We start from the raw sequence: 16227 nt of genomic DNA on the forward strand, positions 1-16227 counted from the left end.
CGTAGCTGTTGATATGTTGCCATATATTGAGCCTCTGGTGGTAATTAATAAGATTAAAATGAAAACTCCCGGTACAAGCCTTGTGGTTTAAAACTCTGATATAGTTTGCCCCTTTTAGAGGCACAAGGTAAGGGCCAAACTTGCACCGAACAAGAGACACAAACGTACAAAAACACAAACAGACCAAATCATTCGGAGCTCCTCGGCCATTTTTTTCAAAAACAACCTCGGATGTATTTGGACGGTTTACATACTCAAAAAGTTGTACGTTTAAGTCCGCTGCCAATAGATCGCGTAGTAATCTTATTTAGCAGTTAAACTTTATGACTTAACTCTTGGGAATCTTAATTATGTTTGCAATAAAACACTTCACTGGCAATCAATTTAAACTGAGGTCAATAAATACAACTCTTAAACACTACATTTAATGAATGATATTATTCAAATAATTACGAACTACTTCAACTGATGTACCGGCATACATCCGAGGTTGTTTTCGATAAAATGGCCGAGGAGTTCCGAATAAGACCAAATATGCATCTAATTAACTTTATCAATAAATGATGCGATTATCGCCTTGGAATGGTCAGTAAAACACGAGTTTACTGGAGCACAAGTTTACTGAGTTTGTTAGAACACGAGTTAATTGAAAGTTTAAACCAGTTCTTACACGTGAATATGTAAAATGATTGACTTGTTCAGCTTACAAAGAGGCTCATGCTTTTTATACGTGTCGATATTCTTTTTAACATCAGGATATAACTTGATGTACAGCTACTGATAGATGGATCATAGACACTTTGCCTTTGGTGTTTAGATGCATTCGTTATATAACGTGAAACGTATTAAGGACTCCGACTAACGAATAGTTCACCATGAATTCTATCAAAATAATGATAGCTATTGATGGCTCAGGTATCAATTAATTGGTTAATCTTTTACTTCTATATCAAACAAATGGTCTTATTTGGTACAGAAACAAATTTTCCACTTCATCATGATCATACAGAAATAACAAGCCAAGATTCTTTTGTACTAATAAAGCATGGGGAAGTCTCCACAGTGCAGTATTGTGTACGGGCAAATTAAATATAGTGCACTTATTAATGAATACCTACTGTCAATTAAACTATCTAAGTCTATTCTTAGCGTTTGTAATTGTGTCCAAATGAACTAAAGGTAATGCGTTCACTATCATCGTTTTTGTCCAGGAAGATGACTTTTATGCACACATCTGATATAACAATGAAATATTGGCCTTTTGGGTGGGAATATATAATGTTTTGAACCAAATTAATGTGTAGGATGCCACATGACCTGTAACAAGCGTATGAAGGCCACCTTACATTTGTGAACGAACGTACGACAAAATATCAAATGATGGTAAATTAATGAAAAAAACTAAATCAAACATGCGATCTGTCGACACGTGTGTTGTAATAAATGTCCAATGTCTGTATTGGCTCGCTTTGTCTTTTTCAGAGAGACAAAACTAAAATACAACAGCAACAAAACGAAAAAAGTCCAATTTCGTATTAATTTTTCTAATAAAGTCATTTCATTGAATATAATGGAACTGATGCACTTAATTATTTGTATGTTTTTCATATACCTTTTTTACTTCAGTCTAACACTCCCGAGTGAATATGCTAAATATGTCACTGAGCCGTTTAGTATTCATTGCCGATAAGGAACGGACGGTCAACACTGCTTTCTCAAAGTTTTCGAGTCTGTTAGTGGGCAATGCTGGAGCTCGCGATGACCGAATAGCTGCTCTTGAAGCCAAAGTTGACCAGTTCCAGCTGCAACTTGAAAAAGTTTCCAGGGTAAATGTTATGTTTCGGATATGTGATCTAAATGCGTTGTTTGACGAGAACAGAATGTATATTTAGGCACGGTTTACAAGCGGTTCGGGGACATGATTCCTAGTTATTGCTGATAATATAGGACGCGCTCAGGCGCTTTTTTCCGCTTGGAATAAAAACACACAACAAGAAATCCAACCATAAAAGCAAGCTTAATAGTTGTATATGTCTGGACAAGACTTCCATAGCACATATCTTTCAGAAATTAAAGGCAGAAGGCGCGACAAACGTGTTTTAGGATATATGAACATTGTTTTTTCATTACACAAGTTAATTGCTAGTGAAAAGTTAATTAAATGAAACTCGCTATTGACCGAGAACGTTTTGAGTATTTGTAATTGGTAAAGTAATGCAAAACGTTTTAATTAAGTTCTTATGGTTCTGCGTAATTATCAATAATTATCTGTTCCCCGTAAGATATAGTTAAGATTCTTTGACTTGTTTGTGATTTTTGTGGCGTAAGTTTGTTTTTGGTATTTATTTTACGTATATGCTGTTTATATGTTTGTGTTTATAGTATATTGTCGTTTGGGTCTTTGCCTTGTTTCCCTAAACAGGATTATTTTTGAATTTTCGACTACTGTGCTTGTCCCTGTATCTTTCATGTTATTATTGCTTTTAATATAACATTAACGTTGCAATTTTATGAACGTCCTTACAAAATGTGGCATTGTAATTCACAATCGTAGATCGTGTCCATACCGGATTTCGATTTTCGGTACTTATGTTTGTAAGCCGCAGTCGTTAATCGTTTTCAATCTTACGTGTGCCAAGTAAGGCTTTCACAGCCATTGGGTTGACGATCAAGTGTCCATTCTCTGGACCATTGATCGGCTACTTATATTATGTGATAAGAACCCAGCTCTAGTTTTTTATACGACGTATGCAGACTATTGCCTCTTTGCGAATCCCACTCGGCAGTATGTTTTCTTGTGAGGCTTTCCCCTGTCAATGCGCTTTGTTGAAACATTGTGGATGTACAATTACTGCCGGATATCTCTATGTGGGAAAAGTGTTCTTATTGTAAATGTTTTGCAAAAATGGCCACTCATATTCGCGCGCTCTATCTGACCTGTCTCTAAGCAACACTGGACTTTGGAGTGAACTTTTTGACAACTACGGCTTATATTTAAGATTATATATTTGTATGTGTCGACTGCATGTTTGACAACGTTAAATAGTGAATTCTGATAGTCAAACTACAACATCTGCATAATGCATCGGTATAGCGCGTATGTTCATCTGTTTTGTACGCTACTCAATGCCAGTGCCAATTCAAGGGAATTACCTCATACCACACAGTGAATCCAATCAACTTCCCGTCAAGTATAGATTTCAAAATAAACAACTATCAAAGTTATAACGTTATTAATTAAATGAAAATTTTGAACAATCGGCCATAAAAAAACAACAAACTATTAATGTTTATTTCTACAGGGAATGCGATCATAAAAAAAGTTTACAAAACAGTAGATAATGATGGGTTCTATCACCACAAACCGAACGTATTTATGTAATGTATGATGATAGACCCGTTCATGTGGGCACCCGTGAAATAAGTATGCGTCGGTTTAAATAAAGTTTTTGAGTCTGATTTCAAAGATGATGGCAAAAATGTAAACACACACAATTTTTGGGCCATATTTTGACCGGGTTAGTAGTAATATTAATACATTTCCTTTAAAGGATGACACTCTTTCGACTCAACTGATTTAAGTTTCTGTCGAGTTTTTGTTTATAATTGTAGGATATAGAACAAAAGGGTTTTCGAAATCAGACACAAAGATCCCACTTGAAAGCACGCATACTAACTTTACGCGTATCACTGCGCCTGTGATTGTTGATTATAATAATAGTTATTGTTGTCAAAGCTAGTATGGTATCATTTAAGAATCAGATAGTTCTGTGTATTCTTACAGTATTTTACTATATAATTATATCATCTAGGCCGGATTTTATGCTGTAAAGGTATTAGACGCGTTTCAAAATAATGCATTACAATACATTTTTTGTAGACCAAAGACGTGGAGGGAAAATCTGGACCAAAGATTACAGTCAGCAGACGTCAAGGTTATTAGTATCATTATGGAAGAATAATGCAGTTTTAAGAGTAACTAGGGTATTTAGAAGCCTAAAGGCAATAGAGCCGACAGGGCATTATTATTTATGGGAAGTATATTATTAATACTACCATGTTGATAAATTGCTCAAAACACAGTGTTCTCTACATTTTTTGATACACATTTGCAGGCGCAATTAACATATTCCACCTCATTTTATTTCATAATCAATCATACAGTACACTCTCTATTCTAATGTTCTGCCAAGGACCAACATATACAGTAGGGAATACTGCAAAGGTCCAGCACTGTTCAACTTTCAAACGTTTTGTTGTTCGAGCACTACCTTGCATGACTCATCACTTGAATGCAAATCAGGTTCTCGCCTTTAAAAAGATCACTACAAATCTTGGCAGCGCATATCATGCCAGTGGACACTTCATAGCCCCAGTAAAGGGTAAGACATTCTTGTATTATATTTTACAAAACGATTACATGACAAGCATCATGTCTCTCTTCCAGACGAATTTGCGTCAACATAATGTAGTGGTAAAAAAAGTTTGCGACCTTGTTTAGAATTCTTTTTTGGATGGATGTGATTTCAAATGTTTCGAAACGAATAGTTAGATTAAACGTATACATTAAATTGATATGAGTTTGCAAGTTGAAGTATATATTTGATTTCTGTATCTCTTAGTTAGCCATAAAATGTAATTCTATTTATAGCTTGTTCATTTGAAATATGAAGGTTACAAAACACCCTGTATGCATTAACCAGCTTATTTAAGTGTCTACACAGTTCAATATCTGCAAGGTAAAATATGTTTTATTCCATTTGAGGTCTGTATGTTTTCACCGTCAGTGTCGTGATTTTTACCAAGGAAATATTTCTCCATCTCAAAGTGGTGAGTTTGATAGTGTTTCTTACACACTGTGCATATATAAGTGTTAAATTATGTAATATTAAGAAAATGGAGCCCGGAGATAGACCGCATATAGAAATGACCATACATATGACGCAGCGTTAAGCAGACGCAATTCTCAGAACTATGATAATTATATGAAATGTTTGAATCATGTGCCACCTAAATATGTCAGGATTGTCAAGCGTAAGAAAAAATGTATGTGTTCAGAAGTAACGAGCTCACACTTTTATGATAGTAGTCGAAGTTCGTGCAATGTCAATTTTTGATAAATACAACAGTACATGTCACGTCAATGCAACAACTATCACCGATTGCACGTGCGTGATACTAAGACTCATAGTTATTAAATATCACAGAAAGTTAACATGAATTAAATCATACTACTAGAATATATATAACTTCAGATATTTATGATAAAGCGTTATGATCTTGTAACACATTTAAATATTTTAACGAATGAGATTACATTTGCACAGGCTTACCCGTAAAGCATTTGCTCAAGTACAAGTGCTTATTTCCAACGGGGTCCATGTCTAAGGTATTTAAGTTATTAAATAGTGCTCAAGCTTTGCAATTATGGAACGAGAATAGCAATACAAATGGGACAAGATAATTGGACGCAAAAGCTATAACAGTAACCTACTTGATTCGTGTACATTTATTTCCTCGCACTGGACAGACATACGGCTTACCGTACATATGCCCATAAGCCTTTACAGGCAAAAGGCCTGGCTTATATATATGGCTTAGCGTAGATGTACACTTAAGCCTTAACAGGCAAAAGGCCTGATCGATACATACGGCTTAGCGTAAATGTGCACTTCAGCCTTAACATGCAAAAGACCTGATCGATACATACGGCTTAGCGTAAATGTGCAGTTAAGCCTTAATAGGCAGAAGGCCTGGTTGATACATACGGCTTAGCGTAAATGTGCAGTTAAGCCTTAACATGCAAAAGGCCTGATCGATACATACGGCTTAGCGTAAATGTACACTTAAGCCTTAGCATGCAAAAGGCCTGATCGATACGTACGGCTTAGCGTAAATGTGCACTTAAGCCTTAATAGGCAAAAGGCCTGTTCGATACATACGGCTTAGCGTAAATGTACACTTAAGCCTTAACAGGCAAAAGGCCTGATCGATACGTACGGCTTAGCGTAAATGTGCACTTAAGACTTAACATGCAAAAGGCCTGATCGATACATACGGCTTAGCGTGAATGTGCACTTAAGCCTTAACAGGCAGAAGGCCTGGCTGATATATACGGCTTAGCGTACATGTACAGTTAAGCCTTAACATGCAAAAGGCCTGATCGATACATACGGCTTAGCGTAAATGTGCACTTAAGCCTTAACAGGCAGAAGGCCTGGCTGATATATACGGCTTAGCGTACATGTAAACTTAAGCCTTAACATGCAAAAGGCCTGGTTGATACATACGGCCTTGCGTACATGTGCACTTAAGCCTTAACAGGCAGAAGGCCTGATTGATATATACGGCTTACCGTACATGTGCACTTAAGCCTTAACAGGCAGAAGGCCTGATTAATACTTACGGCCTAGCGTACATGTGCACATAAGTTTTAACATGCAAAAGGCCTGATTGATATATACGGCTTAGCGTACATGAGCACTTAAGCCTTAACATGCAAAATGCCTGCTTGATAGTGTATGTTCATTTTTTCAGGACGGACAAACATATGGCGTAGGCTACGTTGACACAAGGGTTGCTACAGGCGATTATAGGGTTGGTTCTTACACATGGGTTGTGGAATTGAACCCGTCCTCTATGGTATGGTTGGAGAATATTTATGACACTGAATTTCACGGAAATGGACTGACGTACTTTTCTGGGTTTCTGCTGTATGAAACAGAAGTCAAATAAATCGCGAAATTATTGTATCAGTTATATGGGATCCCCGCTGATATGCATTTACGCACAGGTCCCCAAACTTTTGTTATTGATTGTTTATGTACAGGATGCCCAGGATGCGGTTATTAAGTTTTGGACCTCAGCATTGTAACACTGTGAAGGTGAAGACGGTAAAAAAGAGTGTTAAATCACTATTTTAATAGTAATGCCATATTATAAATCTTTTTCAACATTCCTTCAGTTTTAAACTGAGTTGATCATCGACAACCACTGTACTCCTTGTTAAGACTCGGACGCTAACATTGCGTTCAAGTGTATGCAAAATAAACGCTTCGTATTTGGAGTATAATTAACGGAAAATACAAACAACCAAAAACTCAATTATTGAGTCTAAATATATAGTCGATTGATTTAATCATTGATATACTGATTTGATCGATATTGACCTACGCTAAATCATTTTCAGCAATGCGGTATCGAGTGAAAATAAAAGAGCATGTCACAGATACAGCACGCTCGACTTTTTCACAGCTTTAATACCTTATATTACTAATACTATTACAGCGAACCTTAACCAGAATTTCTAACTCAATCAAAAAGATTCGTAGGATGCATTGTATGCCAAATACAGACATCGGGCGTGATTCATTAAGTTGGTTTGGTAACTGAATACCTTTGGGGGGATGAGGGGTGAGGAGGTCACGTAGTTGCTGATATATTTACCTACGTGTGCTGACATGTTAAACCTTAAATCAGAAATTCTTAGTTGATAAAAGGGCCATAATTTGCATTATATGCATAATGGAGTTATCTTAATTTATTTATAAAGAGAGGTTTATAGACGGGAACACTTGTCTTATTAAAATAACAAAGGACCATAAGGTTTGTTATTTGTAAGATATATTTTGACGTCGTTTGCCTTGGATCCATAAAAATAAGTTTAGACATGGCTTAGACACACTAGATGAGCTCATATCTATGACACAATACATGAGTGGTCGATATTGCTTTGTTTTAATCTAAGAATATGTTATTGTAGAACACATAAATTACAATGATGACAACATCAATGCAAAGTTAAACTCAATATTTGATACAAGCATAATAAAATCACACATGCAAGGGGATGGGGCCACGAGTTTATTTTCAAACATAAGTTACGGCCCTTTTCTATACATACGATATGAAGCTTCTTCTTTTTCTAATCCTGACCCTTGGAATTAACTTTGCTTTGATTAAGTTTATACAAATCATCAAAACTTGAAGACAATGAAATTTGATCGAATTCAAATATATATTTTATTTATTCATAACCAAGACTGTTTGAACAGTTCCAAACTTAAAGGAAAACATTGTGCCCGAATGGCCATACTCATTAACATCTGTTTATTTATTTATTCTAAAACATGAGACTGCCATAAGGTCGTCCTTGAGATAATAACGCCATTTTCAAAGTTTCTGTTTCGTCATAATTTGAAAATGTATTTATTATGCAACTGTATAACGATCACGGACGTAACAAGATAATGTTAATTAAAACCATTTTTAAAATTATGCATGCAATTATGCCAAATCTCTCAATGCTTTTTACGACAATGTGATACAATGTTGACTATAATTGCCTTAAACGTTTAATGCTGAATAAATGTAATGTGATTTCATGTTATGTTTTAGTCCAAGTAGCCTTGTGGTTTAAACGTCGATTTTGTTATTTTTTAGTTGACTTTACTGGCGTGGGTTCGCCCAACAAAAACGACAAAATACAAAATATTTTATTACTGTACTTTTTTGCAATTTTGACATAATAGTGTTAAATAATTATACAATGAATGTACGCAGGAATGTTGTACCTGTTAAAAACTATATGCTTTTATTTTCAGGTCGCCAGCTCTTTGTTATGTTTTAATATGTTATGTATGTTTGATATTCATGTCGGAAAATGGCTCATTGAGGTACTGTTTCTTGTTAACATACACCCGGATTTTAATAAAAATGCTTGTATCTTTTATCTTGTAAAAGTAAAACATTATGTTGTCGCTAGTATTACACGTAGTTATCACGTTTTATCAATACATTCAGTTTAATGCTTCAGTTTCCACTCTGTTTGATTGTAAATGTTTTTCAATATTCCTGCATACATTCATTGTATGATTATTTAATTCTTTTATGTTAAATTTGCAAATAAACAGTACAGTAATAAAATAAAAAAAGTATTTTGTCGTTTTTTTTCATTCAGATGTTCACAAAGTCCATAGCATTCCAATCATTATATAGATGCTATATCATTGACGGTTTTTGTTTGGTTAACGGAAAACACTCGTGTATCTATATTCTAGCAACATACACGATGTGGTTCATTGTTCTTATAGAACAAATGAAAATGCAAAAGGGACAATCAAGTTGTAAAAATCTATAAGATTGATTACTACTTAAGGGGACTAGACATCAGATGCTCCCAAAATCGGCAAATACAGTATTTCCTCAAAACAAGCCAAGCATTATCAATGCCACCTTGTATGAGGGCGGTATACATTATTTCACATGCTTAAAAGAATAAAAGCAATAATCATGTCCCTGTATAAGGTGATTCGCCCTGTTTAAAAATAGCACAAAATGGTTTTCCAGTTTAAAAACGCGTAAAACTTTTTTTCCGAAAGCATGCAAGTCATGTGATCGTTTCACACACTAAACTGCCAATATGCGTTTTAGCAACTCTCTGTCATTTTCAGCAGAATAAACAAGTTTCAAAACTTTCCTTTGATAAATTTCATCACCGAAGTTGATGACAGATCTGTGTCTAAGTTAATTCCAGCCGTTTTCCGCATCATGTTTCTTCTTCCGGGAAGACATGAAGTTTCTATATTTAGCATGTGAAAGTCACGTGATCATTACAGATAAAAAAATTGACACTATTTTTAAGTTTTCTGGTTTTTACGTGGTAGACAACCCAAGTAAATTTCGAATTGGAAAAATGGGCAAACGCTGCAAAAGATACATGTGTCGTAGGCGATACGATAACCAGTAAGTGAGATTCAATGCAAATTACACAAAAATATAAATTTCATGAAAGTTTTTGACAATTTCTTTTTCTTGCAATTGTATCATCTTGTGTCTAGTCCCTTTAATATATAAACCTTTCAAGTTATGATATTTTAAGCTAATATGAAGTGCTTGCATTTCTCTCGTACGCGGGCGCCACACACTGTATAATAGGTGGTTGTAAAGGTCACTAGGTTTATGTTCATCTAGCATATGGTAATAATTTGACGACGTACTAGAAGATAAATATGGCCAGTCCTTAAAACCAAATTTTCAAGTAAGTTATGCAAATAAAAAATGGTATCGCCAATGAGCAACGGGGAGTTGGTGGGAAAATATGAGTAAATCATAATGGCTGGAAAAATAGCAGCAATTTGCCATCATTTTATTAAGTTGGAAGATAATTTATGCTTTAAACGATGTCAATTTAAAATATTTCACGGGAAGGACCTTTATATTGTATTAACTTGAGTTTTTGTGTCATACGGCCGTTACAAACTTTATAAGGTAAGTCGTTTAATTTATTTTTAAGACATTTATTTTATTAATAATACGACATGCACATCGTTTTCAATGCTATTTATGAAGTTGTAAACATGTATTCTTAATATAGTATTTTGTATTAAGCATATAACCATATAAAAACTTGTTTAATATTGCTGCTGAATATAACTTTTTAATTCAATAACTCGGGTTGAAGGTGCGGTAGCATTTATATCATCTTCATAACAATCGCTCCGGGAGAGCAATTCTTGATAACCATACAGAGACCTATGGGTAGGAGTGGATAGTTAAAATGCGTATATTAAAGTGAATAGTGTTATAATTGTGCACACGAAAGTAATTGCAAGGTTAAGCCCAGTCTGCGTGCTACTGCTCTAATATGCGAGGTAATGTACAGACAGAAAGAACGAAAACACTTTCAAACGTGGCACAAAATTTATTTTGCGATGACATCCGGCCACAATTTCTCGAAACTTCTTAAGTCCTTTATAACAGGATTAAGCTAAACTCACTATTTTTGTTGTTCTATAATATGCGTTATATTTACTTCTTTAAGAGTTTTTTGAAATTATATAAGAAAAATCTGTATGCTGATTAGAAGAAACCATTTTTCATTTAGCAAAATTTATTATTAGTATGTATTTTGGCTAATTGAAATAAGCGACTTAAGCCTGTAAAGCTTAAGAAGTTTCGAGAAATTGGGGCCCGTAAATCATTGTTTATATTTCGATCGACACATAGTATGAAGCTGCATCGTAAAGCTACTAACAAGTCTCGTATTAAATACATAAAAATGTTACGAAATAGTTCAGAAAACTTTCCTTTAGGAAACAATGATTCGGCTGATGATTGTCGCCATAGCGTTGACCCTGGCGCTGCTGCTAATGACTCCCCGGGCTGAAGGATGTTCTTGCCTTCCACGAACGCCCGCGGAAATCTATTGCAGGTCGGACTACGCGGCCCTTCTTAAAGTAGTGGATGTTTCTGAGCCTTTCTATGATGATAGCATGCAGCCAGGGCCTTGGAATATGCCCTTGTTTGATTATGATATAGAAGTTCTGACGGATTTCAAGTAAGTGAACTTTTTGCATTTTACACTTGGATTAAAAACAATTAACTGTGTCCAACGTTGGTATGGTTAATGCAATAAACGAATAAAATGTAAAGGGGTGCTTTACTTCTTTCAAATAAAATGCCGTAAAAATAAACATTTATGTCTCTAGCGGATTTTAATGTGGGTTAGGTGAGGGACCACTATCAATTTGTCTAAACGTACCTTTATAACATCAATATTGGAGTAAACAACATTAAAGCATAGTTCTTAAAACATGTTGGTGACGTCATTCATTGTTGTTCTCTTTCCACTCAATATAGGTTATTGGACTGCGTTTCGTACTTCCATCTAGTTGAGATTTACCTTAGTTTGAGTTGTTTAAAACTGATATCAAAATGTCCAAAAGACTATATATTTCATAAATTTTGTCCTGAAAATCTTTGAATTCATAAACTTTTCTGCATATTTATCACATTTATGACTACATAAAAGGTTGTGTAATGCCTAGAATGAGTGTTTACAGGCATGTTTCATACTTTGACAGTAGAAGCAGATAGTTTTATTCTGCGTAAAACAGTACTTTTGTGTCTCGCTTGCAGATTATGATACGGTCCATATCTTGAAGAATGGACTGGCTAATATTTAAATAGTGGACCGTTACTGTTCAAATAACAGACAATCAGTAGAAAGAGTAGAAACATAAGTATTTTGTTGTTAACTTACTGTAGACTCAGGGCGTGTGTCGACCAACATGTTATTCTGAGTATTAAAAATATAGCATGTATTGTAGATTTTACAACATATTAAGTATAATTTTCTCCAACCCTCTTACAAATTTAAGATCAAATATTTGGACATTTACAAAATTATAACTGCACTTGGTTGATATTGCAAAGAACCTCTACTCCCGTTTTCTTGGAAAATTTTAATGTACTTACTCAACTGAATAATCTATTTGAAGCCTTTGTATATTGCAACTTTAAACAGAAACATATTCTGATTATTTCAAATGTAGAATATGTATTTATTTCTTTATATGTTCACTATATGTTGTGCATCAACTTTATCTTTAAGGTTTATTAAATAATCAATATGCAAAACAACCGCTTGGGAACAATGATTTCTTTTTGTTATAAGCCAATCTGTTCTGTTCTAAATAACATTCTCTTAAATCCCGATAAACATGATACTGATAGAATATGGTGAAAACACAGTAAATTTAGCTGTAAGGTGATGAAAAGAGTTGAGTAAATTATTGAACAATTACTTAAGTATTTTCAAGAAATTTGGGACTGATTGGTGTGTAAGACTTTTGTCAACAATATGTTTAAAAATGTTTTTTATCAATTTAAGGAACTCCTGTAAATAATACTGTTTTGAATGACCAAAAATGTGATATTCTATTCATTAGATGCTTTATAAGTGCTAGATATATAAAACGTCTCCATATTACGCACATACTTTTTATACATTTATAACATTACGTCAAACTGTTTTACAGAGATATAATTTATCAAAAATATATAATGACGTTATATCAGTAAATACCGAAAGGATCAAAGCTATGAATATAGCTTTTGTTTACGTTCTTGAAGCACTTCTACAGGCAATAGAAAACTTTGTTCGGATTGCGCCTCACTTCCCGAATTAGTAGAATCTAAAACCTCCATTTTTGATACGCGGTATTCATTTACTATTAAATAAGAGGTTATAATATAATATAATGGTATCACTATTTACAACAATGTCTAATTATTTTATTAATTAGTATTCATTGTAAATGTTATGATATAAACATTATTGTGTTTTCTTTGTGTATCTCAGGGGAAATATCTTCTCGAACCCATTGCTTCAAGCCAGCAGTAACGATGGATTGTGCGGTGTCAGTTTTGGTAATGGAACCTACCTCATTATGGCAGACTTTGCACCAAACGTGAGGCCTGGTGGACACGGAAAAGTTCTCAGTACGTATTGTATGCATGTTCTTTTGACGACGGTCTAACGCAGGTATTTTCCCGTCATAAGTGCTATAAATATAGGTGACGGTATCAGGCGGCTGCCAGGGATTTGTAGGTCATCCGCAAGCACGCCTGGGCGAACGCCTCTGAGTTGGTAACATATGCAGTTCTTATTCTTATATATTTGTTAATCTAAAGTGTTCTTTCTACCGCTTATTAGCGTTGGTAAAATTATTCGAAGAGGTACATTAAAACCTCTTTTTTTCGTTTCAATCCGTTTCAAAATAGCATGTACATATTTGGATATAATTTACTGTTGCAACTTGAAGTGTGATGTAAAGGTTATATATAATTTGTTTAGTTCAAATACTACATGTATGTTGTTGTTTTTCCATCAGCTTCATGGTCGTGCGCTTTCAACCGTTACATTGATTCCTCAAACCCAGAGATGGCCGCGGCCGAAGTTGCGTCATACATGTCCTTTCTAACTGATGATTTCTCGTGCGAAAATGTCAGTAAGAAGCGTACGCTGAAGGAGTCGTTCGCAAAGAAGTTCAATTCAGTAAGGCCTTTTTTGCAGTATTCAGTTTAAACGTTATTATGTTTTTTAACAAAGGTGGATAACATCATATTAACCAATGCTTGTTATCATATTAACTAATGTTTAGTAAATCTCTTCTGTACGATGTTGTTCGAGAGTGTGGTTATGGGAAAACCAAAATGCCCAAAGAATTTATCCGGCAAACCAAATTCACGTAAGCCCTGACCCGGAATTGAACTAGTTTGGCATTGGTGAATAGTGACGCACTACCAACTTTGCTTACCGTAAATAATGCGGTAATTTAAAGACAATTTAGCAACGAGCAAACCCAAACCCTTATTTCATTTTATTTTCCATGAGGCACATTAAAATACAATAGGCCGATTGTTCAAAACAGTATTTAAGTTAACAACGTTGTTAACGAATCGTTGTGAACATTCATATCATACTACTTGGAAAGTTTTAAGAATACACCGGTAATATGTTGTTTTTTGAATAAAATGTATGATCCCTTTAGACCAAAATTTCATTTAAGAAAGTTAACAGCGATAGCTGCACCCAATTGCTTTGAATAGTTTTGGAGAAATGATCCAGTTTTCTATTAAAATGATATTGTAACAAATTACCCATGCGCTATAATAAACTTCAAATTATCATCCGTCTATGTTCAAAACTTTAAACATTGTATGATTTTTTTGCATTACAGATAGGCGTTTCTAAGTTTTTAATGGGTCTGAATTTTTTTGTCTTACGTACATCTACCCTTCATTTTAGAATATTGTTTTAGGAGAAATTAGATACAATATAAGATAGAACGACCCAGAAGAGCAGAGTTAGAGCAAGTGTAAATCACTTAAAAATAAATACAAAATTAAGTGAATTCTTCAAAACGGCTACGTCAGTCGGGAAAGATTTGACGTTCACTTTAAATCACCGAACATCATGACGTTGTCGTCAATAAGCAACTTTGCACGCGTAATTTGGTGGATTATTCACAAACAACACTAACACGTCAACATTACCTTGAATTTAAATTTTCGGTATGCAAGAAAAAAGTATCGTTCACATTTCACATATATGCGGGGCGGATGAATAAAATCCGACCTTCGGGCACGCTTCGTTGCCGATAACTCAGCAAATCTCATGTGGCTTCCGAACGTGTCGAACGACTTCCCTTGAGTCAAATTTGTCCACCCGCAACGCCGACATACAAAATATACTTATATTCTACTCCGGACAAAATTTAATAAAAGATAGATAACGATTGTAAATATTCCAGGCACTGGAAGAAGACCGTGGAGAATTGTCCACTTTGCAAGAACAGGCTAGAAAAGCCCAATTAGGCCTGCAACGGAAAGTCGATGCGCAAGCGGGAACAGACAGGCTACGCCAACTTCTCAAGGCTGCGTTTCACAATTGAAACGATAGAGGAAAAGAGATCAGAAAACTGGATTGTCTATCGAATACATGCACTTTTTGTAGATAAATGATTACATTCTCATAAAGCAATATAAAACACGAAGCTGTTGATATGTTGTCATATATTGAGCCTTTGCTGGTATTTACTAAGATTAAAATGAGAACTCCCGGGACAAGTCTTTTGGATAGAAACTCTAATATAGTTTGCCTCGTTTTGAAGCACAAGGTAAGAGCCTAAAATACATAGAAGTAGAGACACAAAAACCAAAAACAGACCAAATATGATTTTAATTAACTTAAATTACATAAAATAATAAATGATGATGGTCGAACCACGTGTTTACTGAATTTAGTTGAACACGAGTTTACTGAAACATAAGTTTACTGAATTTCCTGGAACACGAGTTTACTAAAGTAAATTGAGCACGAGTTTATTGAGTTTACTACAACACGGGTTTAATGGAAGTTTAAACCAGTTCCTCAACTTGGTATGAGTATGTAAAATGATTGACTAGACAGCTTACACAGAGACTCATGTTTTGTATGCTTGTCGATATTCTTTTTAAACATCAGGATATATCTTAATGTACAGATACTGCTGGATGGGAACTTTGCCTGTAGTGTTTAGGTGTCATCATGACGTACAATAAGTTTTTTACCAACTCCTTAAAACAATGATACCATTTGATGACTCATGTATCAATGAATAAGGTAATGGCTTTGTGTTGACTTTAACATAAAATAAATGACCCAACATTACACATAGAGATACAATTTGTAAATTTGCGCTTTAATTGAAATCGGATAGGAAAAATTTCTAATCTTACGAGACCAAAAACACTTGTCATAATAGATTTGTATAAATTAAGTAGTTAAGCTATTTCTCTTATAAAACCCTTCCAGATGATACCAAAATACTATTTGGTATTGCTTATCAAATACGTTACCTAGATCAAGCCATACTGACACATGATAACATCAATTACGAA

General features: G+C 34.6%; 1 protein-coding gene across 2 annotated transcripts; it reads left to right on the plus strand.

Annotated features, from left to right (window-relative positions):
• Nucleotides 1-9837: 9837 nt before the first annotated feature.
• On the plus strand, nucleotides 9838-15347 carry LOC128203522 (uncharacterized). 2 transcript variants are annotated; one of them, XM_052904968.1, is made up of 5 exons: nucleotides 9838-10269; nucleotides 11094-11338; nucleotides 13145-13284; nucleotides 13677-13840; nucleotides 15099-15347. In XM_052904968.1, exons 2-5 carry the CDS (start codon nucleotides 11100-11102, stop codon nucleotides 15237-15239), a joined length of 684 nt encoding a protein of 227 aa, XP_052760928.1. In that variant the 5' UTR covers nucleotides 9838-10269; nucleotides 11094-11099; the 3' UTR covers nucleotides 15240-15347. The 2 variants fall into 2 exon arrangements, with proteins under 2 accessions (XP_052760928.1, XP_052760929.1); XM_052904969.1 differs by having other exon boundaries at nucleotides 9838-10039.
• Nucleotides 15348-16227: the final 880 nt, after the last annotated feature.

The sequence above is a fragment of the Mya arenaria genome, chromosome 9, assembly GCF_026914265.1.
Source record: "Mya arenaria isolate MELC-2E11 chromosome 9, ASM2691426v1".
In the NCBI taxonomy this organism is placed as follows: Eukaryota; Metazoa; Mollusca; class Bivalvia; order Myida; family Myidae; genus Mya; species Mya arenaria.

Bases quoted from the DNA above. Each gene is read 5' to 3' on its own strand.
- LOC128203522 (XM_052904968.1), top strand. From the start codon at position 11,100: ATGATTCGGCTGATGATTGTCGCCATAGCGTTGACCCTGGCGCTGCTG. The intron at 11,339-13,144 runs GTAAGTGAACTT...TGTGTATCTCAG, and splicing joins GAAGTTCTGACGGATTTCAA to GGGAAATATCTTCTCGAACC. The intron at 13,841-15,098 runs GTAAGGCCTTTT...TAAATATTCCAG, and splicing joins TCGCAAAGAAGTTCAATTCA to GCACTGGAAGAAGACCGTGG.